At 45.6% G+C, this 26808-nt stretch overlaps 2 protein-coding genes across 3 annotated transcripts in view; one reads left to right on the top strand and one right to left on the bottom strand.

Annotated features, from left to right (window-relative positions):
* Nucleotides 1-14035, top strand: tarbp2 (TAR (HIV) RNA binding protein 2). Of its 2 annotated transcripts, none has more exons than XM_029645869.2 (8): nucleotides 1-211; nucleotides 933-1006; nucleotides 6325-6556; nucleotides 6808-6883; nucleotides 10526-10643; nucleotides 10908-11035; nucleotides 11280-11475; nucleotides 12307-14035. In XM_029645869.2, exons 1-8 carry the CDS (start codon nucleotides 159-161, stop codon nucleotides 12462-12464), a joined length of 1035 nt encoding a protein of 344 aa, XP_029501729.1. In that variant the 5' UTR covers nucleotides 1-158; the 3' UTR covers nucleotides 12465-14035. The 2 variants fall into 2 exon arrangements, with proteins under 2 accessions (XP_029501729.1, XP_029501730.1); XM_029645870.2 differs by having other exon boundaries at nucleotides 187-211; nucleotides 933-1056.
* Nucleotides 14031-26808, bottom strand: part of LOC115117396 (protein ITPRID2-like) — a 20432-nt gene continuing 7654 nt past the window's right edge. The window contains exons 4-12 of the mRNA XM_029645868.2: nucleotides 21929-21972; nucleotides 21761-21814; nucleotides 21013-21052; nucleotides 20767-20823; nucleotides 20387-20479; nucleotides 19972-20180; nucleotides 15989-17409; nucleotides 15363-15450; nucleotides 14031-14646 (exon numbers count right to left, since the gene is read on the bottom strand). Of these exons, the coding sequence (XP_029501728.2) occupies nucleotides 14558-14646; nucleotides 15363-15450; nucleotides 15989-17409; nucleotides 19972-20180; nucleotides 20387-20479; nucleotides 20767-20823; nucleotides 21013-21052; nucleotides 21761-21814; nucleotides 21929-21972 (2095 nt within the window). The 3' untranslated portion in view covers nucleotides 14031-14557. The remainder of the gene's footprint in view (nucleotides 14647-15362; nucleotides 15451-15988; nucleotides 17410-19971; nucleotides 20181-20386; nucleotides 20480-20766; nucleotides 20824-21012; nucleotides 21053-21760; nucleotides 21815-21928; nucleotides 21973-26808) is intronic.

A 26808-nucleotide genomic window follows, 5' to 3' on the forward strand; every position in this document is an offset into this window, starting at 1 on the left:
TTCGCCAAACAGAAGCTGTTTTCTGGTGGGACTGGGAGAGCGAGGTGTCTCTTCACATGTCGCTGCCTCCACTGACTTGGAAAATAGCTCATGAAATCAAGTGTCAGTATTTGTGGGGGGGGATTTGCAATTGTTGGCTTCATCTCTGTCGATAGGGAATGAATGACGAGACAACACCGGGCAGTTGCAAGATAAACTCTGGGTGCTCCAGGTAAGCGTGTAGCGATGGCTAGCTACCATATGTAGCTAGCTAGGCGGTCCAGAATCTCACCTAGTTTAGCTAACTAAATGTCCTCTAAGCACAAATTGTGTAGCAAAGTAAACCGATGAATTAATTTACCATTCAATGTCAAGCATTTTAATAATAGCATTTTGTAGTTCAAGGCCAGGGTATTTTTCATTAAACTGTCTGAGTTAGTTAGCTAACTAGCCAGCAGATCCGACCCGTTTGCTTACAGCTGCACTGGGGTCGGACAGCATTCCTGTGTATATTAACTGCGGAGCCGGTGCGAGTTCGGCAAACGTACCTCAATCCAGAGATGAAAAATGCATACTCCAAATTGTCCCATTATACCAACAGTAACATCAATAAGATTGAATGAGTGTTAGTTGAAAACAAGCAGTCATTCAATCTTGGTTGGGATAATGGGACAATTCGGGGGATACAGTGAGTTTCTTATCCCTGGATTGAGGTATGTTTTGCTGAGCCATATCTCATATCTCAAAATGTCTTAATTACATGCAAGAATGCTGTTCGACCCTCGTGCAGCTGCAAGTGGGTTGGATCTGTTGGCTAACAAACCTCCCAACTAGACAAGTGTTTCGGTCTACCTGCCTGTCAATCACTTCATGTCATAGTTCCTCGGAGAGAAACAACATATCGTTCCTCTGAACTGCTGACAATTTAATCTCTCCCATCTTTTTGTCCTCAGTATTGAGCAAATGCTGGCTGTGAACCCCGGCAAGACACCCATCAGTCTGCTACAGGAGTATGGAACGCGGATAGGTAAGGCAGAGATGGTCTAGGAATGCTTCCTCTTCTGTCTCAGAGTCTGGGTAAGGTTTCATTCTGTTCTGTCTTAGCTAGCTACCTACAACTATACCAAATGGACTGGTTTATCATCTGCTTATTTAGTAGAATTAACATACTGCATCAATACAGGTACCTGCTGGTCACTAGTCAAATATATATATTTTATACTGTAGAAGCCATAGAATTCTGAATTTGAGTACTAGAATGGACATGGCCAGTCTTATGATGGGATAAAGGTCAGACATTTTGGTCAGTTGGTCAACCCTGGTTTACCAGTGCTGCAATAAGATATTGTGTAAATAATGCATTTGAAGAATTTATCTGCACTCTTTGTTAGCTAGCTAGCCAGTCAGTTTCAGAGGAATAATTCCATAACTTAATGAAATGAACTGCCAAGATGCCAACATTAATCTTCAAACAATAGTGAGTCAATAGGCATTTTTCACGCCCCCAAAAGACCACTTCCTTCCACGCCGAGAAGTGTGCGATGATATCCGGTTGTCTGTAGTCTTCTGCTCAATTCAAACATTGGAGTTTACCCAGTCACTGCTCAATTCAAACATTGGAGTTTACCCAGTCACTGCTCAATTCAAACATTGGAGTTTACCCAGTCACTGCTCAATTCAAACATTGGAGTTTACCCAGTCACTGCTCAATTCAAACATTGGAGTTTACCCAGTCACTGCTCAATTTGCCCAAGTTTGGCATTAGTGGCTATCGTTCACGAACATTCCCAGACGAAGAGATCAGAACTTCATAAAAAGGATACAAGTTCTTCCACAAAGAATGTCTTCAACGATCAAGGTAAGTTAGTACTTGAAGTGACCAGTTGAGATAGATATCTTAGCTATCGTTAGCTAGCTGTTACCAAATTGGTTAGTGCTATCATGAGTTACCTAACGTTACTTAAGATTTGTCAGACTTAGTTAACGTTAAGTTAGCTAGCTATCTGACCAGCCACTGTAATCTACTTGTTTCTCGTTAGCTAGAGCCATCTCAGTAATGTTAAGAGTAGCAATGGTAACTTACTTGCATACATCAATTTAATATTTGTCACCTAACATTCTTACATGCTCTGCTCTTCTGAATATGCATTGTGAAATATGGTAGACCAGGAGGGGGCAGTGGTAGTATGGGCAAGGTGTCACATGTGAATGAGGAGCTCTAGTCACTGGTTACGAGAGATGATAGGCAGTTTCCCTGTGTTTTGTTCAAAATAATCCAACTCTGTATCTGTTCACCGTAGGCATAGTTCCTTTGTTACTGATCTGAAGAAGCTGGATAACCGTAACATGTCATATAGTCCACTTTTATTACTGTTGGTCAGTTATGTTTTTAATGTTAGAATTGATGAGAAGCAAACATGCATGATCTTGCTGGTGCAGATTATCAAAAACATTGTATGAACCCACCCCCCCACACACATGTTATTTTAGATTACATTGCAAGCACCCGAAAACATTGTATGAACCCCCCCCCCCCACACACATGTTATTTTACATTTACATTTAAGTCATTTAGCAGACGCTCTTATCCAGAGCGACTTACAAATTGGTAGATTACATTGCAAGCACCCAAGAACATAGTATGAACCCCCTCCCACACACACACACACACGTTATTTTAGTTTACATTGCAAGCATCCAAGAAGCCTGTCATCGTAAACGGCTTATCTAGCTGAGGGCGCTTTGTGCAATATGGTGGCTCTACTCTTCCAGACTGCACATTACACCACAATGGTGTTGTAGACCGTGTCAGCACCATTGCTTTGCACGGAGACACTGTAGTTGTGGCATTGGCCCAAGGACTCGGATGAGTTTTGAATGTGAGGATTATTCATATTGTCATAGAGAACACCCATTTAGCATTTCTGTGAACTCATATTACTGCACATAGTGTTAAATTCATCCTGAATCTTTTTTATGCATTTAAAAAAAAAATATTTAGCAGGGGATTTGACCAGAGCCCATTGGATGAAATGGTTCTGAGGAAGCCAAGGACATCAGGCAAGAGTGGCATAAAACCCACTCTTTACCAAGCATTCCCCGTGAGTTAAACTGTCTTTTAAACAAGTTGGCGTCCCCATTACGCTCACAAGTTGCTTTCACTTGTGTTGAAATTGCTTGAACTAAAGTTTTACAATCTTGGTTGACACTCATCCCTTGTCTGTGTTTCAGGGCCCCTTCCTGACATTACTGTGTCTGCTGAACAAAGTTTGAGGAGCATGTGACCACAGCCTGCCGTTGCCACGGTGCTGCATGGACTCAAAGAAATTACTCTGGGTGACTCAGTGCTGTCATGTCATTGTCCCCCAACTGTCACCAGAGATTCTAAAACACCCAGATGCTCCTGTGTTCCCCATGGGTCAGTGCTGTCATGTCATTGGCCCCCAACTGTCACCAGAGAATCTAAAACACCCAGATGGTCCTGTGTTCCTCCAGCTCTCAGTAAAATAAAGTAAATTGTACAGTAATTTAAACTGTGTCCCTACTTGCACTCAGTTTTACCACTTGGAGAGCTTAAAGGTGTCACCTGCATTGTAATCTGCTATTGAGAAGGACACAGTCGAGCAGTATTGTCTGTCAACTATGGAAGGAAATGAGGAAACCACGTGTGATTGCTAGCCAGTTTAGGGAGGCATGCCACGTGTGTGGGGAAACATCTAGCCAGGCCCTAGCCATGAGAATGTTTCCAGGTGAACGGCAAACCGGAGCTATGTGAAGGGGTATTGAGCTTAAGGTTCTCCAGAACTACTCTGAATGATTTGATGTCTCAGTCAAACGTTGTGGTTTTGTTGTGCACCCAGATGCACCCCATCTCGGGGCAAACCACGATGAGAAAGTTTATGGCCCTTCTGCAGCGCCACCCTTCAGGCTAGCTGACATCAAGTGCCTGATGTTGAGTGTAACTGGCACATTTTCAGTTTGTCAATGGCCAGGCCAAGCTCAAACACTGCCACACATCACTAGCAAGTCCAGGGCCAACTGCCTGTAACCGGTTTAGTTTAGTACGACTTCACTACAAGCACTAGAAGTGCCATTACAGTAGAGTTTGGAGAGCTGATTATTTTGAGGAACCTGACCTCTACACCTACAGGGATGTTTAGATAACTCATCAAAGTTGTATGTAGAGGAATTGTATTAATTGTTTTGTTCTTTTGTCTATCCCGTGTGGCTCAGGTGGTAGAGCATGAGGCTTGTAACGCCAGGGTTGTGGGTTCGATTCCCACGGGGGAACACAAGTATCAATGTATGCTATGCAGTCACTACTGTATGTCACTCTGGATAAAAGCATCTGCTAAATGACTTGGTGTAAATGTAATTAACATTGAATTAGAATGAGTTACTGATGTAATTGTGATTTTATTTTATGACTTAACATGTCACAAATGTATTTATTGAGTAAAGTCTTCAAATAAAGTTCTCTTTAACAAACACTACATCCCAAAAACCCATGTTATTCATAACCGTTTTATCAGTACATATTCCATATAAAAATTATCCCAAATTCATATATTCTTTGAACAGATTAATTTAAAAAAAATGTACACCGGTTTAAAGCTGTTATTTATCACGATCTAATTAATTTAACTAAAATCATTTATTTTGTTGTGTGTCCTGCTGTGCTTGACCATGTTTTCACACTGGCTGATCACCCTTGAGATCCAGAGGTCTCTGGTAGTTCACCAATAAGCAGCAGTTGATTGACAGCCTACCAGAATGAGTGGGATAATCTTGTCCCAGATACAGTGCGCTCTACTAGCATACTGACGTGCAATTGACTTGCTTTCGCTCTTGTCCTTCCACGTTAGCTGAGTTGCTCTCTTCAATGTGGGAATGATGAGTGTTACCCCCACATCTGACAGCATCCTCTCTGACGAACCCCTCGTCTTCCATGCATCCATCACCAGGCTCGAGGATTCCCGAGAGACTCGTGATCTCCTGATCAGTGAAGAGTTTGGATACAAAAGTGATGCCTCAACGAGGTGCAATCCCAATCAGGAACATCTCAGATCTGTGCAGTCCAGGTTAACTCTGACCTCTGGACAGTAAACCTGGAACTGATCCTATGGCATCTAAATGGGCGCAGAGCCTGAGACAAGATGCAGGTAGTTGGTCCAAGTTATTATAATGCGGTTCATTTGAAGGGACAAAGATGTCCGCCAACACCTTATCCAGCCCAGTTGCTACTCAACAGCATTACAGAAATAATTTGTCAATGAGTGGCAGCTTCCTGTTGGGGCTTGGTGTTGCACTTCCCATTCCATGTCTTCTGGGCCTTGGACCAGTAGATTCATCCTGGAGGTCAGAGGAGGCAGTAGACTCCCAGAACACCATGAAGATCTTCTCTGAATGGAACCGACTATAGGAACCTGAAGTCCTCATTGGCTGCGCAGAATGTTTGGAGCTGGATGTGTACAAAAAAACTGTTGGACTTAATAGCGCTTGTTCCTTGAGTCCATCCAATGCCGCATTCAACACACCTATTTATATTGATCAGTTGTCTTTTGAACAAAAAAAATATATGAATAATTTCAACGATTTTACTGAGTTCAGTCAATTAAAATAAATACATTAGGCCGTAATCTATGGATATCACGTTACCGGGCAGGGGCACGTCCATGGGTGGGTCTTGGATTGCTTAGGCCCACCCAATTGGGAACCGGAGCCAGGCCCAGCCAATCAGAATGAGTTTTTATTTAAGAGAAATGCTCCTCAGTTTCATCAGCTGTCCGGGTGGCTGGTCTCAGACGATCCCGCAGGTGAAGAAGCAGGATGTGGAGGTCCTGGGCTGGCATGGATACACGCGGTCTAATGTTGTGAGGCCGGTTGGACGTACTGCCAAAGGAGGGGCTCAAGTTGGAGTGCAGAGTGGGAGAAAAGACATGCAACCTGGCTAGCCAGTTAGCGCGATACAGCTAATGTAATACCTGAACTATAGCAACTGTTTTCAGAACTACAACACCAACCATCTGGAAAACCTAAGTTCACGTTACTCACCAGGGAGAGGAGGGCTTAGTCGTGGGGGGGACACACACTACAGTAGCATCGAGAGGATTGTGCTGCCATTAAGCTAGCTTGCTAACTCTGCGCTGTTGCTAGCAACCTTAGCTTAAACCGCAACAACATTCCATTCAAACAAGTCAATCCACAGCCATACGCTGCCTGAAATCAGTTGCTGATAGGACAGACAAGTTGTACATGCAACAAGTACTGATATTGTATCTATGGTAGTAGCATGGTAGGATCTCAAGTGTCTGTGCTGCAACACTACCAATCCTTTTGTTCCAGGTAACACCCCAGTGTATGACCTGCTCAAGGCCGAGGGCCAGGCGCACCAACCCAACTTTACGTTCCGCGTGTCCGTGGGAGAGATCAGCTGCACCGGCCAGGGGCCCAGCAAGAAGGCTGCCAAACACAAGGCAGCAGAGGCCGCCCTGAAGATGATGAAAGGAGGACTAGGGGGACCAGTGGTATTGGGAGAAGGGTTTATTGGGGCGGAAGAGCCTTTGGATGGGGACAGGTGAGTGGATTATACACGTTTGAATCCAGAGAAAATTAGTAGTTGAACGCAGTGATAATTGGCTTCAATGGCTTATGTGGCGAGAGTAATGTAGAGAGGCTATCTATTGGAAGCCAGGACGCAATAACACTAGACAAGTGCCTCTTATTTTGGTAAAAGTTGCAAAACCTCCTTGCCAACCATTTTATAATTATGATAGATGGTGTGCTCTTGGTCAGTCTGGTGTTTCCTCTGCTGTTTTCCCTCCCTAGTTCTCCGTCAGAGATGAAGACTTCAGGTAGCGGCACGTCTCAGCAGTCAGAATGCAACCCTGTGGGAGCTCTGCAGGTGAGATGCATCCCGAGTTCATTTACAGATGAACTCAGTCCTCTCAGAACTACATTTTGAACCCCTTTCAACTCAGTTCAATAAGCTTTATTGCTATTAATGTGTACATATGTACACAGTGCGTTCAAAAAGTATTCAGACCCCTTGACTTGTTTCACATTAAGTTAATTTAATCCATTTTAGAGTAAGACTTCATGTTTTTCCTCAATCTACACACACTACTCCATTATGACAAAGCGAAAACTGTTTAAAAATAAACGTTTTTGCAAATTGAATACAAAAAAAACTAAACATACCTTATTTAGTATTCAGACCCTTTGCTATGAGACTAAACATTTCTCAGGTGCATCATGTTTCCATTGGTCATCCTTGATGTTTCGACAACTTAATTGGAGTCCACCTGTGGTAAATTCAATTGATTGGACATGATTTGGAAAGACACACACCTGTCTATATAAGGTCCAACCGTTGACAGTACATGTCAGAGCAAAAACCAAACCATGAGGTCATTGTCCATAGAGCTGAGACAGGATTGTGTCGAGGCACAGATCTGGGGAAGGGTACCAACAAATGTCTACAGCATTGAAGGTCCCCAAGAACACAGTGGCCTCCATCATTCTGCAGCATTGAAGGTCCCCAAGAACACAGTGGCCTCCATCATTCTGCAGCATTGAAGGTCCCCAAGAACACAGTGGCCTCCATCATTCTGCAGCATTGAAGGTCCCCAAGAACACAGTGGCCTCCATCATTCTGCAGCATTGAAGGTCCCCAAGAACACAGTGGCCTCCATCATTCTGCAGCATTGAAGGTCCCCAAGAACACAGTGGCCTCCATCATTCTGCAGCATTGAGGTCCCCAAGAACACAGTGGCCTCCATCATTCTGCAGCATTGAAGGTCCCCAAGAACACAGTGGCCTCCATCATTCTGCAGCATTGAAGGTCCCCAAGAACACAGTGGCCTCCATCATTCTGCAGCATTGAAGGTCCCCAAGAACACAGTGGCCTCCATCATTCTGCAGCATTGAAGGTCCCCAAGAACACAGTGGCCTCCATCATTCTGCAGCATTGAAGGTCCCCAAGAACACAGTGGCCTCCATCATTCTGCAGCATTGAAGGTCCCCAAGAACACAGTGGCCTCCATCATTCTGCAGCATTGAAGGTCCCCAAGAACACAGTGGCCTCCATCATTCTGCAGCATTGAAGGTCCTCCATCATTCTGCAGAACACAGTGGCCTCCATCATTCTGCAGCATTGAAGGTCCCCAAGAACACAGTGGCCTCCATCATTCTGCAGCATTGAAGGTCCCCAAGAACACAGTGGCCTCCATCATTCTGCAGCATTGAAGGTCCCAGAGAACACAGTGGCCTCCATCCAAGAACACAGTGGCCTCCATCATTCTGCAGCATTGAAGGTCCCCAAGAACACAGTGGCCTCCATCATTCTGCAGCATTGAAGGTCCCCAAGAACACAGTGGCCTCCATCATTCTGCAGCATTGAAGGTCCCCAAGAACACAGTGGCCTCCATCATTCTGCAGCATTGAAGGTCCCCAAGAACACAGTGGCCTCCATCATTCTGCAGCATTGAAGGTCCCCAAGAACACAGTGGCCTCCATCATTCTGCAGTATTGAAGGTCCCCAAGAACACAGTGGCCTCCATCATTCTGCAGCATTGAAGGTCCCCAAGAACACAGTGGCCTCCATCATTCTTAAATGGATGAAATTTGGAACCACCAAGACTCTTCATGGAGCTGGTCGCCCGGCCAAACTGAGCAATCGGGGGAGAAGGGCCTTGGTCAGGGAGGTGACAGAGCTTCAGAGTTCCTATGGGAGAACCTTCCAGAAGGACAACGATCTCTGCAGCACTCATCAATCTTGGAGTTTGCCAAAAGGCACCTAAAGGACTCTCAGACCATGATGAAACCCAAATTGAACTCTTTGGCCTGAATGCCAAGCGTCACGAATGGAGGAAACCTGGCACCATCCCTACGGTGAAGCATGGTGGTGGCAGCATCATGCTGTGGGATGTTTTTCAGCGATAGGAACTGGGAGACTAGACAGGATCGATTCAAAAGATGAACAGAGTAAAGTACAGAGATCCTTGATGACAACTTGCTCGGGACCTCAGACTGTGGAAAGGGTTCACTTTCCAACAGGACAACGACCTTAAGCACACAGCAAGACAACACCGCATTGGCTTCGGGACAAGTCCTTGAGTGGCCCCACCAGAGACCAGACTTGAACCCGATCGAACATCTCGAGAGACCTGAAAATAGCAGTGCAGCGACGCGCCCCATCCAACTGGACATGGCTTGAAGGTCTGCATAGAAAAGTAGGAGAAACTCCCCAAATACAGGTATGAGCTTGTAATGTCATACCCAAGAAGACTCACGCTGCCAAAGGTGCTGCAACAAAGGGTCTGAATACTTACAGTACCAGTCAAGTTTGGACATCCCTACTCATTCCAGAGGTTTTCTTTATTTACTCATTTCTACATTGTAGACTGTCTTCACATAATATTGAAGACTACTATGAAATGACATATGGAATCATGTAGTATCCAAAAAAAAGTGTTAAACAAATCTAAATGTATTTTATTTTATTCAAAGTAGCTATCCATTGCCTTGATGACAACTTTACACACTTGGCATTCTCTCAACCAGCTTCATGAGGTAGTCACCTGGAATGCATTTCAATTAACAGGTGTGCCTTGTTAATTTGTGGAATTTCTGTCATTATTGTGTTTGAGCCAATCAGTTGTGTTGTGACAAGGTAGGGGTGGTATACAGAAGACAGCCCTATTTGGGGGGGAGGGGCAATTTAATCAATTTTAGAATACGGCTGTGGAAAAGTTAAGGGGTCTGAATACTTTCTCAATACACTATATATAGATCAGGGTTTTCCAACCCTGTTCCTGGAAAGCTACCCACCTATACGAGGGTAGCTCTCCAGGAACAGGGTTGGAGTGAAAACCCTACAGGAGGGTAGCTCTCCAGGAACAGGGTTGGAGTGAAAACCTACAGGAGGGTAGCTCTCCAGGAACAGGGTTGGAGTGAAAACCTACAGGAGGGTAGCTCTCCAGGAACAGGGTTGGAGTGAAAACCTACAGGAGGGTAGCTCTCCAGGAACAGGGTTGGAGTGAAAACCTACAGGAGGGTAGCTCTCCAGGAACAGGGTTGGAGTGAAAACCTACAGGAGGGTAGCTCTCCAGGAACAGGGTTGGAGTGAAAACCTACAGGAGGGTAGCTCTCCAGGAACAGGGTTGGAGTGAAAACCTACAGGAGGGTAGCTCTCCAGGAACAGGGTTGGAGTGAAAACCTACAGGAGGGTAGCTCTCCAGGAACAGGGTTGGAGTGAAAACCTACAGGAGGGTAGCTCTCCAGGAACAGGGTTGGAGTGAAAACCTACAGGAGGGTAGCTCTCCAGGAACAGGGTTGGAGTGAAAACCTACAGGAGGGTAGCTCTCCAGGAACAGGGTTGGAGGAGCCCGGCTATAGATGTATACTGTCAGTCAGTCTCCGAACCGCTTTTCGCAAACCCTCCTACCTTTACAGAGGATAATGGCGTTAATTGTGAAGCAAAACATTTAAAGGTAAATTAATCTCCCACTTTATGGATACATGACTTTGTGTGTTTCACTGAAAGGAGCTGGTGGTTCAGAAAGGCTGGCGTCTGCCAGAGTACACCGTGACCCAGGAGTCGGGGCCTGCCCACCGCAAGGAGTTCACCATGACATGCCGGGTGGAGAGATTTGTTGAAATTGGTAAATCTAACTTGGGTTCTGCCCTTTTCAATATGTCATGGATTTGTTTTAGTTTTTTTTACATTACACCGTTAGGTATATTGTATGTCCTTGTGTAGCAACATGATTCAATTGGTCAACTAACCAGGAAGTGAAATCAGGCGTGCTAGTTCTGGAATAGAATCCATGGAGTGACTGAGGGGATACTTTTAGGAGATGTTTGGGAAACTGTTTACAAGAAGCAATTCTGTGTCTTAGTACTAACATCCAGCCTCTGTCCCACAGGCAGTGGCACATCGAAGAAACTAGCCAAGCGGAATGCAGCAGCTAAGATGTTGTCCAGGATCCACGATGTTCCTGTAGACCTGAGGAGCAGCCACGAGACTGAGCCTGAGGATGACACTTTTATCATGGTGAGACAGCGACCTGTTGATGGCTTTTTCTAAGACAATATTGCTGCTGTGCTCGCTTCCTGACAGTTCATCATTGCAAATAAGTGTCTGTTCTTCAGACTTTCCGGTTATAAATCAATCAAATATTGTTGGTCGAAGACACATGTTTAGCAGATATTGAAGGTGTAGCGAAATGCTTATTCAAATGAATGTGAGGTTGCCAGAGTGTCTGAATCATGGTACCACTGTCTCCTCTGGTGGTCAGAACATGGGTGGGGGCAGGGTGGAGGCAGGGAAGTGTAAAGGTCTGGGCTGTACCTGGGACTCTCTGAGGAACTCTGCTGGGGAGAAGATGTTGCAGCTAAGGAGCCACCCTCTGGGCATGCCCAGCTCTGACTTCTGCTCTCTGCTACACGACCTCTCAGAGGAGCAGCGCTTTGACGTCAGCTACCTCGACATAGGTAAATAACATCCCCTCATCACTGGGGCCAATTCACATACAGGGGGAGTGGGCTAGGAGGTCTGGGGGGGGTGGGCTAGGAGGTCTGGGGGGTGTGCTAGGAGGTCTGGGGGGAGTGGGCTAGGAGGTCTGGGGGGAGTGGGCTAGGAGGTCTGGGGGTGGGGGGGGTGGTCTGGGGGGAGTGTGCTAGGAGGTCTGGGGGGGGAGTGGGCTAGGAGGTCTGGGAGGTCTGGGGGGGGCTAGGAGGTCTGGGGGAGTGTGCTAGGAGGTCTGGGGGGAGTGGGCTAGGAGGTCTAGGGGGTCTAGGGGTCTGGGGGGTGGGCTAGGAGGTCTGGGGGGTCTGGGGGTCTGGGGGAGTGGGCTAGGAGGTCTGGGGGAGTGGGCTAGGAGGTCTGGGGGGAGTGGGCTAGGAGGTCTGGGGGGGTGGGCTAGGAGGTCTGGGGGAGTGGCTAGGAGGTCTGGGGGGGAGTGGCTAGGAGGTCTGGGGGGAGTGAGGGTCTGGGGGGAGGAGGTGGGCTAGGAGGTCTGGGGGGAGTGTGCTAGGAGGTCTGGGGGAGTGGGCTAGGAGGTCTGGGGGGGGGGGGGGAGTGTAGGTCCACTTTGTTTTCCTGTTTTTATACTATATGTATTAATAAGAAATATACTTTTTCTTTAGTGGCAGCTACTTTATCATATTGAAATGGATAATGTACCTATAACCCTCCCCAACAAAAAATTACAAAAATAAAAACATTGTATAAAACAAAAAAGATCCTAAACCAGCTCTCTTTGTGAATGTGACCAGGCTGAGATGTATGAACCTAATGTGTGTTTCCTTATTTCCTTGTGCCAGAGGAGCGCAGTCTGAGCGGTCTGTGCCAGTGTCTGGTAGAGCTATCCACTCAGCCAATCACGGTGTGCCACGGCTTCGCACCCAATCAGGACGGTGCCCGCGCCAGCGCAGCCCACAATGCACTGCAATACCTCAAAATCATGGCTGGGGGGAAGTGACTGTCTCCCAGACCAACCTCTCTCCATGGCAACGACCTAGACCCTGATCACATGACACATCCACCTCGGAGGGTGGAAGCATCTTCCAACCAATGGTGGTCAAGGGAAGTAACCATTGATTGATCCAGAATTACCCATGATGTGGGAATTGGAATTTGTCTGTCCCCCCCACAGCCCTGTAGTTCTATCTGGTCTGTTCATTCCTAAATGCCCCCTGAAGATATCCCACATAGCCCTAGATAATTTGTCCCTATGCCTTGAAGATATCCCACATAGCCCTCAATGACCTCTTGATTGGCTACACCATTTATTTGGATGGTCAGTCACCCACCTCCTCTGCTGTCACAGGCCTAGAGAGATACTCTGCAGGGAAAGGGCCAAATACATTTGACAACAACCCCTGTTTGACTGTAGCCTCCTTGACTGTTTTATTTGTTTTGCCACATCTACAATGATTGGCTTTGGTTGCCTTTTCATTAGCTAGTAAGTACTTTGTCGTCAACCAAAAATACCTCTCCCCCCGTTGAAGAAGTCTTGGCCTGAATGAAGTCTAATTTTGGACATTGAAAAGTGGACCTTTTAACGACATGAATTCTTAAATTAGAGACTTGTGTACTTTTATTGCCAAGTAGACAAGATCCAGCCCATCTGTCTGTCTTGTCATTTGTGTTAAGTAATTGACCATTTTTTTTTTTAAAGAAGAGTCATCTGATAACTGTTAAAAGGTGTACATTTTTAAATTGTCATTGCTTAACATCTGAAATGCAAAATGTGAGTTTTGGAATTTACATTTACCATTGATTATTTTCTTTGTTAGACCTCACAAAACCCTGTTTGAAATTGTGAATAGATTACTGTGATTTAAAATGGGTAATTTTAGATGTTAGTTAATAGCTGGTTGCTCTCGTAAAACCGTGTCAATGGCCTCTCAATGAATTGATAATATCACTTCCCTTCAACTGTAGTTGTTCATGTCTGAAATGGACCATCTAATTAGCCTGTGTGCCAGTCTGTTCAAGGTCTCTTACCCACTACTTATGGAATTGCAATGTTAATACAATGACAATAGAGTAGGCCAAAAGCACAAACAGATCTGGGACCAGGCTAATTTGAGATGGAATTGTATCGCTGCATTTAATATAGTAGATCATCTAAGTTGGATTCTCTTGCACAACGGCTGACTAATCCACTCCTCTACTTCCTGTTACATGCTAATGGTATAGCCTGAACTCTATATCCTCCCGTGTTCACTCCCACCAGTTCAGATAGTCAAGCCTTCATGGTTTCATATGGGAGGTTGAGTCAAGAATAGTCTTGGTAGCGAGTGCCTGAAGTATACTGGCTTGTAGTAGGGTGACTTGGTCGCTGCTACATCTCATGATGTGAGAGAAACACAACGTAACGTATCTGATTAGTTGGGTTAAATGTGGAAGACCCAGTTCAACTGACTAGGTATCCTCTCTTTTCCAATGTTTGACAATTGTGGGGACGTGTTGCCCAAATACGTGGTCCATCGCGGTTTTGATTTGTTCCTTTTTGAAATAAAATACTTGTTTTCAGCGCAAATCAAATGTTTATTGAAATCACTTTATTGAATCTCTTCATTTATAAAACATTTATTTTTAACATTCATAAATAACGACTTTCACAAAAGGCGCAGCACTAGCATGGATTAATGACTGTCAACAGAAACACTGGACACACGACGGTCTACACAATCAAAACCGAAGGGTTGAGTTCCTGTCCGACTACACTGAAGATCTTACAACGCCTGGACAAGTATTTAAACATGTCAGCTAACCGCATTGCATTGTCTGGCACACAACTGTTGGTTGAGGCAATGCCTGCGCATCAGGTTAGGAAACTTGATCTGTGTGTTTAAATATGCCTAGGGGGCAATGTGTTGAACCAACGGAAGACAACGTTGAACTCTGAAGTGTAACGTCGAAGTGGGTAGTCAGAATGCCACCTGATTTCATGATGTCGTTCACAATAACAGTCCGTATCTGACTGTACCTTCAGTGGCTCAATATGTTTGTGTGACTCATGTAAATAATAGTTCCCGGAGTCCATTTCCCCGAGGGTCCTGTTCGTCAGCTCTTGTCTCTGTCAGGGGAGTCGACGTCGTCATCAGCGTAGCCACTACTGTCTGATTGCATGCTGTCCCCTCGAACCACCAGACCTACAGAAAGAAAACCTCAGGTCTACACACACACAGCCATACTCTCCTCATGGCTTTAACACAGGCCTACAGTACATCCCTGAATTAAACATGGAGGGTCAACCTGTCCATACTCTCCTCATGGCTTTAACACAGGCCTACAGTACATCCCTGAATTAAACATGGAGGGTCAACCTGTCCATACTCTCCTCATGGCTTTAACACAGGCCTACAGTACATCCCTGAATTAAACATGGAGGGTCAACCTGCCCATACTCTCCTTCACATTTCCAGTTAGCTGACGTTCTCGATGAACAACAATTATTCTTACGAGAGAAAGTGTGTGTACAAGTTGTGAAAACACCTTTCTTCACACATACGTATGGGCACACAGCAACTCATTGGCAGGTAATGTAACACCACTGCCCATTGCAGCTACAGTATCAACCACATTCATTTGAAAAGGGTGTGTGTTCCTGTGAGATTAAACCAAAGTCCCAGTCGGTAAATTTGACTGCTCTGAATCACACTAGTCAGTCATCTTTCTCTAAAAACAACTAGTTTGGTCGTAAAATCTTTTAAAAATATATATAATAAAGGATTCTCCTTTGGGGACAGCCGAGGAACTGTTTTAGGGTCTTTGTTTTCCCTAAGAGTGCAGTGAGCAGATATAGACTGGTAATATCACTAGGTATCAGCTGACTATGACCACATATCAATCAAGACTATGAACTCACCTTTGTTTTGATTGACAGTAGACCGTGACAAAGATGTCGACCTTATAGTTTCTTGCTGTCCGAAGTCTTCCTCCCCTGCGCTCTGTACCTATTGGAAAACAGGTAGTCAGGAAAAACTCCTGGCCCAAGTATGCATAGTCACTTCACCCCTACCTACATGTACAAATCACCTTGAGTAACCTGTACCCCCGCACACTGACTCGGTACCCCCTGTATATAGCCTCGTTACTAACCTGTACCCCCGCACACTGACTCGGTACCCCCTGTATATAGCCTCGTTACTAACCTGTACCCCCGCACACTGACTCGGTACCCCCTGTATATAGCCTCGTTATTGTTATTTTATTGTGTTACTTTTTATGAATATTTTTTACTTTAGTTTATTTGGTAAACATTTTCTTAACTCTTCTTGAACTGCACTGTTGGTTAAGGGCTCGTAAGTAAGCATTTCACTAAAGTCTACACTTGTTGTATTCGGCGCATTTGACAAAGTTTGATTTGATTTGAGTCAGGCAGCCAAGGATGGATAATGGACTACACCAGATAGATGTGTATCAGACCTAGGAACTCAGAGACCGGAGTACAGTGCGCCATATAGGTCAATCCAAAACAGTTCTGTCACTTACCTCCTCCAGCTCAAAGGAGTTGGCCTGTTGAATAGTGTGGGAGACCTGCCCCTGGAGTGGTGTTGGTTTCAGAGGACTCAGGTACCTCTTGTTCCTCCATACACCTGGATAATACTGGGCTGCTGGAGGCTCCACTGTGGTCCCACCACTGGCAGGGAGAATCATCTCAGGTGCATCTGTATCTAAAGAACTAGAAGGTGTCACATCAGTAACAGTGATGAGACAAGGGGACTTCCTGCAACTAAGGAGCTCTATAGACACGAACGTTGACACAACCCGTGTTCCAGTTTCTCCCAAACTAGACTCCACCTTAGACATGGGAGTTACTGTGACCTCTAAACTCTTGGCTGCGTTACTGGTAGTTAAGAAATCCTCCTCCCTGGGTTTGTGTAGTCCGTCCGACGTGGTGAAGGATCGATCAGATCTTCTGACGTTCTCAGAGGACAAAATGTCCACGGCCTGTGTGTTACTATTCCTCTGTTGTAGTTGACTGCTGTACGGAGCCTGGTGAACACACTCAACGATCTGAGGACGGGTGATGTCATGGGTAACCTTGGCGACCGGTGCCACTACTGTTGCCCAGCCTGTGGGATGAATTGTGTTTTGAGTTTCTCCAACTTCACAAGTCGGTCTTGGAGTGGTAAGGCCAAAGTCCAGCTTCTTCCTACTACTGGGCTCTCTTTGATGACCCGATTCTGAAAGTGATGATGCCCCAAGGTTGGGTGTTCTGTCAGAATGTCGCTCTCTCTCTAAATCAACTCCATCCCCATGTGATGACGATCCCTGCTCCAACTCCTTGTCCCTGACTGTGTCTCTATGTCCCGGTGTCTCTGTCTCTCTGTCCCTGAACATACGTGTGCCCACAGCACACGTCTTGTTACTATCCCCAGTGTCCATATCCTGTACATCTGAAAACAACCCCTGCTCCCCCTCCCTGTCTATGTGTCCCTGTGTCTCTGTCTCTGTATCTCTCACCATCGTGTCCACAGCAGCACTCGTCTCATTACTGTCCCCTGTATCCTGATTATCCTCCTCCATGTCTCTGGATAAAGGCTCTGCCTTAGTGTTCTCCAGGACCAGACCCACCAAGTCAGGAAGGCTGCTTCTCTTCTTGGGTGCCGACCCAGGCCCGGGGGAGAGTCCTGGTCTGGGGCAGGCAGAGTCCGAGCCCAGCCGGGCAGAAGCCCCAGAGCCAGTATACAGGCACATCTTAGAAACCGTATCCTTGAGTCGTTCCACTGGAGACCTCGGTTCGCTGCGGACACTTCCCATGAAGCGCCGTCCGATCTGCCCGTCAGCGGTGGGGGAGAAGCTGAACTCAGGAGGGGCGAGCTTCTGGAGGGGCGTGCGGGACACGTGTGAGTAGAGGGAGTAGAAGGCGTTGGCCATGGCTGTCAGCACCTCTACCTGCCTGAAACGGCCTGCAGGGGAGAAGACACGTTCAGAGAAAGGAACAGTTTGCTTGGAATGCTGCCCAACACAGAGGACAGAGTATTGTACTGTTTGGAATGCTGCCCAGGACAGAGTATTGTACTGTTTGGAATGCTGCCTAACACAGAGGACAATGAGAGTATTGTACTGTTTGGAATGCTGCCCAACACAGAGGACAATGAGAGTATTGTGCTGTTTGGAATGCTGCCCAACACAGAGGACAATGGGAGTATTGTACTGTTTGGAATGCTGCCCAACACAGAGGACAGAGTATTGTACTGTTTGGAATGCTGCCCAACACAGAGGACAATGAGAGTATTGTGCTGTTTGGAATGCTGCCCAACACAGAGGACAATGTACTGTTTGGAATGCTGCCCAACACAGAGGACAATGAGAGTATTGTACTGTTTGGAATGCTGCCCAACACAGAGGACAGAGTATTGTACTGTTTGGAATGCTGCCTAACACAGAGGACAATGAGAGTATTGTACTGTTTGGAATGCTGCCCAACACAGAGGACAATGAGAGTATTGTACTGTTTGGAATGCTGCCCAACACAGAGGACAATGGGAGTATTGTACTGTTTGGAATGCTGCCCAACACAGAGGACAGAGTATTGTACTGTTTGAAATGCTGCCCAACACAGAGGACAATGAGAGTATTGTACTGTTTGGAATGCTGCCCAACACAGAGGACAATGGGAGTATTGTACTGTTTGGAATGCTGCCCAACACAGAGGACAGAGTATTGTACTGTTTGGAATGCTGCCCAACACAGAGGACAATGGGAGTATTGTACTGTTTGGAATGCTGCCCAACACAGAGGACAGAGTATTGTACTGTTTGGAATGCTGCCCAACACAGAGGACAGAGTATTGTACTGTTTGGAATGCTGCCCAACACAGAGGACAGAGTATTGTACTGTTTGAAATGCTGCCCAACACAGAGGACAATGGGAGATGTGAATTGTTGATAGAAAAGTCAGAGTGTGGGGAAAACTCAATCTGATTGGCTGGGCCCGCTTCCCAGTGGGTGGGCCTATGCCCTCCCAGGCCCACCCATGGCTGCGCCCCTGCCCAGTCATGTGAAATCCATAGATTAGGGCCTAATGAATTTATTTGAATTGACTGATTTCTTTATATGAACTGTAACTCAGTAAAATTGTTGAAATTGTTGCATGTTGTGTTTATTTTTTGTTCAGTATAAATGAGATACAGTGGCTTGTGAAGGTATTCACCCCCCTGGCATTTCTCCTTTTTTGTTGCCTTACAACCTGGAATTAAAATAGATTTTTTTGGGGGTGGGGGGTTGTTATCATTTGATTTACACAACATGCCTACCACTTTGTAGATGCAAAATATATTTTATTGTGAAACAAGACAAAAAAACAGAAAACGTGGATGTGCATACCTACCCCCCAAAAAAAAAAAAAGTGGTGTTGCAGACTCTGGGGCCTTTCAGAACAGGTGTATACAGTATATACTGAGATCATGTGACACTTAAAGTCCACCTGTGTGCAATCTAACTAATTGGGTGACTTCTAAAGGTAATTGGCAGCACCAGATGTTATTTAGGGGCTTCATAGCAGAGGGGGTGAATACATATACACCCACCACATTTACATTTTTAATTGTTTTACATTTTTTGAAACAAGTCTGTTTTTTTCACTTCACCAATTTGGACTATTTTGTGTCTGTCCATTACATGAAATCCAAATAAAAATCCATTTAAATTACAGGTTGTAACGCACCAAAATAGGAAAAAACGCCAAGGGGGGGGTATTGTGATGTCATTATGGGGTATTGTGCTGTTATTATGTGGGGTATTGTGATGTCATCATGGGGTATTGTGATGTCATCACGGGGTATTGTAATGTCATTATGGGGTATCGTGGTGTCATTATGGGGTATCGTGGTGTCATTATGGGGTATCGTGGTGTCATTATGGGGTATCGTGGTGTCATTATGGGGTATTGTGATGTCATTATGGGGTATTGTGATGTCATCACGGGTATTGTGATGTCATCACGGGGTATTGTGATGTCATCACGGGGTATTGTAATGTCATTATGGGGTATTGTGATGTCATTATGGGGTATTGTGATGTCATTATGGGGTATTGTGATGTCATTATGGGGTATTGTGATGTCATTATGGGGTATTGTAATGTCATTATGGGGTATTGTAATGTCATTATGGGGTTTTGTGTGTAGATGGGTAAGAAATATATTTTTTATTTTTCTATTTAAATTCAGGATGTAACAACAAAAAGGTGGAATAAGTGAAGAGGTGTGTAAACCTCCTGAAGGCCCTGTATACTACAGAGTTATATAGACACTATCAGTCTGTACATGTAGTTGTCTATTGTACACTTTGATTTAGTGATTCAACTCTTTCAACTGCATGAAAAGTGCTACATAACTACAGTTATTATGTAAATTATAGCTGAGTCATATTCAGACACTATCTATATCTTGGCTGTGGGTGTTGCATGATGGTGATGACCACAGTAATGTGGGTGGGAGTCCCACACAATGGTGTGTGTTTGTCTTACTGGCCAGGGAGAGTCCTGGGTCCTCCTGTCGGAGCCGGCGCAGTTGGGACTGAAGGAAGAGGCGGAGGTTGATGCCGTGGGCATGGGAGGGGAAGTTGATGAAGCGGATAGGGATACGGGCCGTGACCTCAGGCTCATCACAACCAAACCCTAACTGGTACAGAGTCTCCTCTGCATCCTCCGCACACATCTGCAGGGCCTCCGACACACTAGGGTGTGTGTAAGTGATGAGTCAGAGAGACAGATAGAAGAAGAGAGAGGGGATGGGGAAGGAGATATATATATATATATATATATATATATAGAGAGAGAGTGAGTTACTGACTGCACTTCAGTTGAAACATTCTTCAGTGACGTTGTACTAGATCTGTTAGACTGTGAAACATCAGGTTGAGAGTGGTTGGTCCCAACTCGCCTCGAGGCTTTACTGGTGCTTTTGGAGAGCCCACTGGAGGCCAGACTGTGACCCAGGTGGAGAAGGGACAGAGCCAGCCTGTGGCGGGGAGTACTGCAGATACAGAACAGGAGAACAGGAATCAAAGACAAACACCTAGGACAGGCAGAAATAAACAATGGCCAAAACAAACCAGAAAGATTCAAATAACTTTGTAATAGTAGTTGATGCTATTATTTATTATTATGCCTGTATTAAACCAGAAGTCATATCTTAATGTACCTGTATTTAAAATGTACTAGTAGCTGGGGGAAAAAATGTATTAAAAAAAAACAACTCCAGACAATAAATTTAGCCTGCCATATGTAGTACTTTGTAAATTTGACAGATCTACCACTGACCTGGTGGTGACTCCTCTGTGAGGATCTTTGGGTGGCGGAAACAGCAGTGGGCAGCTGCTACACAGGCACCATTTAGCCAGCAGGCACCATTTAGCCAGCAGGCACCACCATTGGGAGATAAAAGCAGGTCAACTTACATCTCTTCAACAATACTTGACTAAACTAAACCTCCCTCTAAAACAGGAAAGACGTTTAAGACAGAATTTATGTAATTAAACCACATATTCCGGTTAAATATGGTCTTACCTCAGTTCTGAGACTCCTTCCTCAACATTTAATACTGTAGCTGTAAAACAGTAAAGAAAAGTAACGTTTGAGTGAAAAGAAAACACTGGTGTGTGTGTGTTTTCCCCCAGAAGATTTGGTACATTTCCTCTGTGTCCCTTTGTGTTGTGACTAGACTTCAGTGAGCGATGGCTTGTCTCTTTTCAGACACGCCCTCATCTTTGCTTTATATAAAATCGGGCCAGTCTTAGGGAGAGTCAGTCAGTCAGTCAGCAGCTAAATAACATGCACCAGCATGTCAGACACTCAATTAAGTTAGGTGAAGGCTGAAGGTTAGATGCTACAATGAGCCTATTGTTTTGTTTCAGTGGAACTACATGTCGTTGATGTACTAGCAGTGGAGAAGCAGTCCTATGCCATGAGAACGGTGTATCTCACTAACATTGCACAGACCTGTACCCTGGATTTATTAAATGGCAAAATAATGAAAGCCTTCCACTAGACAAAACAGGTCTAATGGGACTTCACAAGGTAACACACATACACAGACCATCCGCTTCCAAAACATTCATGATGCTCTCCTAATTTTCCTACAAAACTATTTCCTGCTTTGATTATTTCCTATGGTGTGTTTTTATCTCGGTGTGTGCATGTGTGTGTTGTGTGTGTGTGTGTGTGTCTGTGTCTGTGTCTGTGCGTGTCTGTGCGTGTGTGCGTGTGTCTGCATGTAAATGTGTGCCAACGGGTTTATGTTCTCTTTCATCCTCACCCTCGGCCCCCAGACTCAGGTCATCTTCAAAACTTTTCGATTTCAGCAGAGACTCTGGAAGAACAGAGGAGACTAAAATCAGTGTTCTGTTGTGACCAGTAGGATATGACATCATTGCTCCATGCTGACAGTAGATTTCAGTGACGGTGGCTTTGTTGTCAGACTTACCAACAGTCAGATTATGTCTAGAGTTTTCTGAGTCAGTCTCCAGCCTAATGAGAAGACGTAGGTTACATGTTGTTACTAATCATAAAGTTTACATTTAAAATAAAAAAATAAGACATACAAACCAAAACAAAAACCTTTATTATTACATCACAGCCTAGTATGACAACTGCTCGGCATCCACCCGCAAGGCACTACAGAGAGTAGTGTGTACGGCCCAGTACACCACCTGGGCCAAGCTTCCTGCCATCCAGGACCTCTACACCCAAGTTATAGACTGTTCTCTTTGCTACCGCACGGCAAAAGGGTACCGGAGCGCCAAGTCTTGGTCCAAGAGAATCCTAAACAGTTTATACCCCAAACAGGTATACAGGTACCCCTGTATATAGCCTCCACATTGACTCTGTACCGGTACCCCCCTGTATATAGCCTCCACATTGACTCTGTACCAGTACCCCCCTGTATAGAGCCTCCACATTGACTCTGTACCAGTACCCCCCTGTATATAGCCTCCACATTGACTCTGTACCAGTACCAACCTGTATATAGCCTCCACATTGACTCTGTACCGGTACCCCCTGTATATAACCTCCACATTGACTCTGTACCGGTACCCCCCTGTATATAGCCTCCACATTGACTCTGTACCAGTACCCCCTGTATATAACCTCCACATTGACTCTGTACCAGTACCCTCTGTATATAGCCTCCACATTGACTCTGTACCGGTACCCTCTGTATATAGCCTCCACATTGACTCTGTACCAGTACCCCCCTGTATATAGCCTCCACATTGACTCTGTACCAGTACCCCCTGTATATAGCCTCCACATTGATTCTGTACCAGTACCCCCTGTATATAGCCTCCACATTGACTCTGTACCGGTACCCCCTGTATATAACCTCCACATTGACTCTGTACCGGTACCCCCCTGTATATAGCCTCCACATTGACTCTGTACCAGTACCCCCTGTATATAACCTCCACATTGACTCTGTACCAGTACCCTCTGTATATAGCCTCCACATTGACTCTGTACCGGTACCCTCTGTATATAGCCTCCACATTGACTCTGTACCGGTACCCTCTGTATATAGCCTCCACATTGACTCTGTACCAGTACCCTCTGTATATAGCCTCCACATTGACTCTGTACCGGTACCCCCTGTATATAACCTCCACATTGACTCTGTACCAGTACCCTCTGTATATAGCCTCCACATAGACTCTGTACCGGTACACCCTGTATATAGCCTCCACATTGACTCTGTACCAGTACCCTCTGTATATAGCCTCCACATTGACTCTGTACCGGTACCCCCTGTATATAACCTCCACATTGACTCTGTACCGTAATACCCTGTATATAGCCTCCACATTGACTCTGTACCGGTACCCCCTGTATATAGCCTCCACATTGACTCTGTACCAGTACCCCCTGTATATAGCCTCCACATTGACTCTGTACCCCTGTATATAGCCTCCACATTGACTCTGTACCGGTACCCCCTGTATATAACCTCCACATTGACTCTGTACCGGTACCCCTGTATATAGCCTCCACATTGACTCTGTACCGGTACCCCTGTATATAGCCTCCACATTGACTCTGTACCCCCTGTATATAGACTCCACATTGACTCTGTACCCCCTGTATATAGACTCCACATTGACTCTGTACCCCTGTATATAGACTCCACATTGACTCTGTACCCCCTGTATATAGCCTCCACATTGACTCTGTACCCCTGTATATAGTCTCCACATTGACTCTGTACCCCCTGTATATAGTCTCCACATTGACTCTGTACCCCTGTATATAGTCTCCACATTGACTCTGTACCCCTGTATATAGCCTCCACATTGACTCTGTACCCCTGTATATAGCCTCCACATTGACTCTGTACCAGTACCCTCTGTATATAGCCTCCACATTGACTCTGTACCGTACACCCTGTATATAGCCTCCACATTGACTCTGTACCAGTACCCTCTGTATATAGCCTCCACATTGACTCTGTACCAGTACCCCTGTATATAACCTCCACATTGACTCTGTACCGTAATACCCTGTATATAGCCTCCACATTGACTCTGTACCGGTACCCTGTATATAGCCTCCACATTGACTCTGTACCAGTACCCCCTGTATATAGCCTCCACATTGACTCTGTACCCCCTGTATATAGCCTCCACATTGACTCTGTACCGGTACCCCTGTATATAGCCTCCACATTGACTCTGTACCGGTACCCCCTGTATATAACCTCCACATTGACTCTGTACCGGTACCCCTGTATATAGCCTCCACATTGACTCTGTACCGGTACCCCTGTATATAGCCTCCACATTGACTCTGTACCCCCTGTATATAGACTCCACATTGACTCTGTACCCCCTGTATATAGACTCCACATTGACTCTGTACCCCTGTATATAGCCTCCACATTGACTCTGTACCCCTGTATATAGCCTCCACATTGACTCTGTACCCCTGTATATAGTCTCCACATTGACTCTGTACCCCTGTATATAGCCTCCACATTGACTCTGTACCCCTGTATATAGCCTCCACATTGACTCTGTACCCCTGTATATAGCCTCCACATTGACTCTGTACCCCTGTATATAGTCTCCACATTGACTCTGTACCCCTGTATATAGTCTCCACATTGACTCTGTACCCCCTGTATATAGCCTCCACATTGACTCTGTACCCCTGTATATAGTCTCCACATTGACTCTGTACCCCCTGTATATAGTCTCCACATTGACTCTGTACCCCTGTATATAGTCTCCACATTGACTCTGTACCCCTGTATATAGTCTCCACATTGACTCTGTACCGGTACCCCCTGTATATAGTCTCCACATTGACTCTGTACCCCCTGTATATAGTCTCCACATTGACTCTGTACCCCCTGTATATAGTCTCCACATTGACTCTGTACCCCCTGTATATAGCCTCCACATTGACTCTGTACCCCCTGTATATAGTCTCCACATTGACTCTGTACCCCCTGTATATAACCTCCACATTGACTCTGTACCAGTACCCTCTGTATATAGCCTCCACATAGACTCTGTACCGGTACACCCTGTATATAGCCTCCACATTGACTCTGTACCAGTACCCTCTGTATATAGCCTCCACATTGACTCTGTACCGGTACACCCTGTATATAGCCTCCACATTGACTCTGTACCAGTACCCTCTGTATATAGCCTCCACATTGACTCTGTACCGGTACCCCCTGTATATAACCTCCACATTGACTCTGTACCGTAATACCCTGTATATAGCCTCCACATTGACTCTGTACCGGTACCCCCTGTATATAGCCTCCACATTGACTCTGTACCAGTACCCCCTGTATATAGCCTCCACATTGACTCTGTACCCCCTGTATATAGCCTCCACATTGACTCTGTACCGGTACCCCTGTATATAGCCTCCACATTGACTCTGTACCGGTACCCCCTGTATATAACCTCCACATTGACTCTGTACCGGTACCCCTGTATATAGCCTCCACATTGACTCTGTACCGGTACCCCTGTATATAGCCTCCACATTGACTCTGTACCCCCTGTATATAGACTCCACATTGACTCTGTACCCCCTGTATATAGACTCCACATTGACTCTGTACCCCTGTATATAGACTCCACATTGACTCTGTACCCCCTGTATATAGCCTCCACATTGACTCTGTACCCCCTGTATATAGTCTCCACATTGACTCTGTACCCCCTGTATATAGTCTCCACATTGACTCTGTACCCCCTGTATATAGTCTCCACATTGACTCTGTACCCCCTGTATATAGCCTCCACATTGACTCTGTACCCCCTGTATATAGCCTCCACATTGACTCTGTACCAGTACCCTCTGTATATAGCCTCCACATTGACTCTGTACCGGTACACCCTGTATATAGCCTCCACATTGACTCTGTACCAGTACCCTCTGTATATAGCCTCCACATTGACTCTGTACCGGTACCCCCTGTATATAACCTCCACATTGACTCTGTACCGTAATACCCTGTATATAGCCTCCACATTGACTCTGTACCGGTACCCCTGTATATAGCCTCCACATTGACTCTGTACCAGTACCCCTGTATATAGCCTCCACATTGACTCTGTACCCCTGTATATAGCCTCCACATTGACTCTGTACCGGTACCCTGTATATAGCCTCCACATTGACTCTGTACCGGTACCCCTGTATATAACCTCCACATTGACTCTGTACCGGTACCCCTGTATATAGCCTCCACATTGACTCTGTACCGTACCCTGTATATAGCCTCCACATTGACTCTGTACCCCTGTATATAGACTCCACATTGACTCTGTACCCCTGTATATAGACTCCACATTGACTCTGTACCCCTGTATATAGCCTCCACATTGACTCTGTACCCCCACATTGACTCTGTACCCCTGTATATAGTCTCCACATTGACTCTGTACCCCTGTATATAGCCTCCACATTGACTCTGTACCCCCTGTATATAGCCTCCACATTGACTCTGTACCCCCTGTATATAGCCTCCACATTGACTCTGTACCCCCTGTATATAGTCTCCACATTGACTCTGTACCCCTGTATATAGTCTCCACATTGACTCTGTACCCCCTGTATATAGCCTCCACATTGACTCTGTACCCCTGTATATAGTCTCCACATTGACTCTGTACCCCTGTATATAGTCTCCACATTGACTCTGTACCCCTGTATATAGTCTCCACATTGACTCTGTACCGGTACCCCCTGTATATAGTCTCCACATTGACTCTGTACCCGTACCCCCTGTATATAGTCTCCACATTGACTCTGTACCCCCTGTATATAGTCTCCACATTGACTCTG

This window comes from Oncorhynchus nerka, linkage group LG15 (genome assembly GCF_034236695.1).
Source record: "Oncorhynchus nerka isolate Pitt River linkage group LG15, Oner_Uvic_2.0, whole genome shotgun sequence".
In the NCBI taxonomy this organism is placed as follows: domain Eukaryota; kingdom Metazoa; phylum Chordata; class Actinopteri; order Salmoniformes; family Salmonidae; genus Oncorhynchus; species Oncorhynchus nerka.

Coding starts and splice junctions, on each gene's coding strand:
- tarbp2 (XM_029645869.2), top strand. CDS start 159: ATGAATGACGAGACAACACCGGGCAGTTGCAAGATAAACTCTGGGTGC. Junction 212..932: donor ATAAACTCTGGGTGCTCCAG/GTAAGCGTGTAG, acceptor TTTTGTCCTCAG/TATTGAGCAAATGCTGGCTG. Junction 11,036..11,279: donor AGGATGACACTTTTATCATG/GTGAGACAGCGA, acceptor TCTGGTGGTCAG/AACATGGGTGGGGGCAGGGT.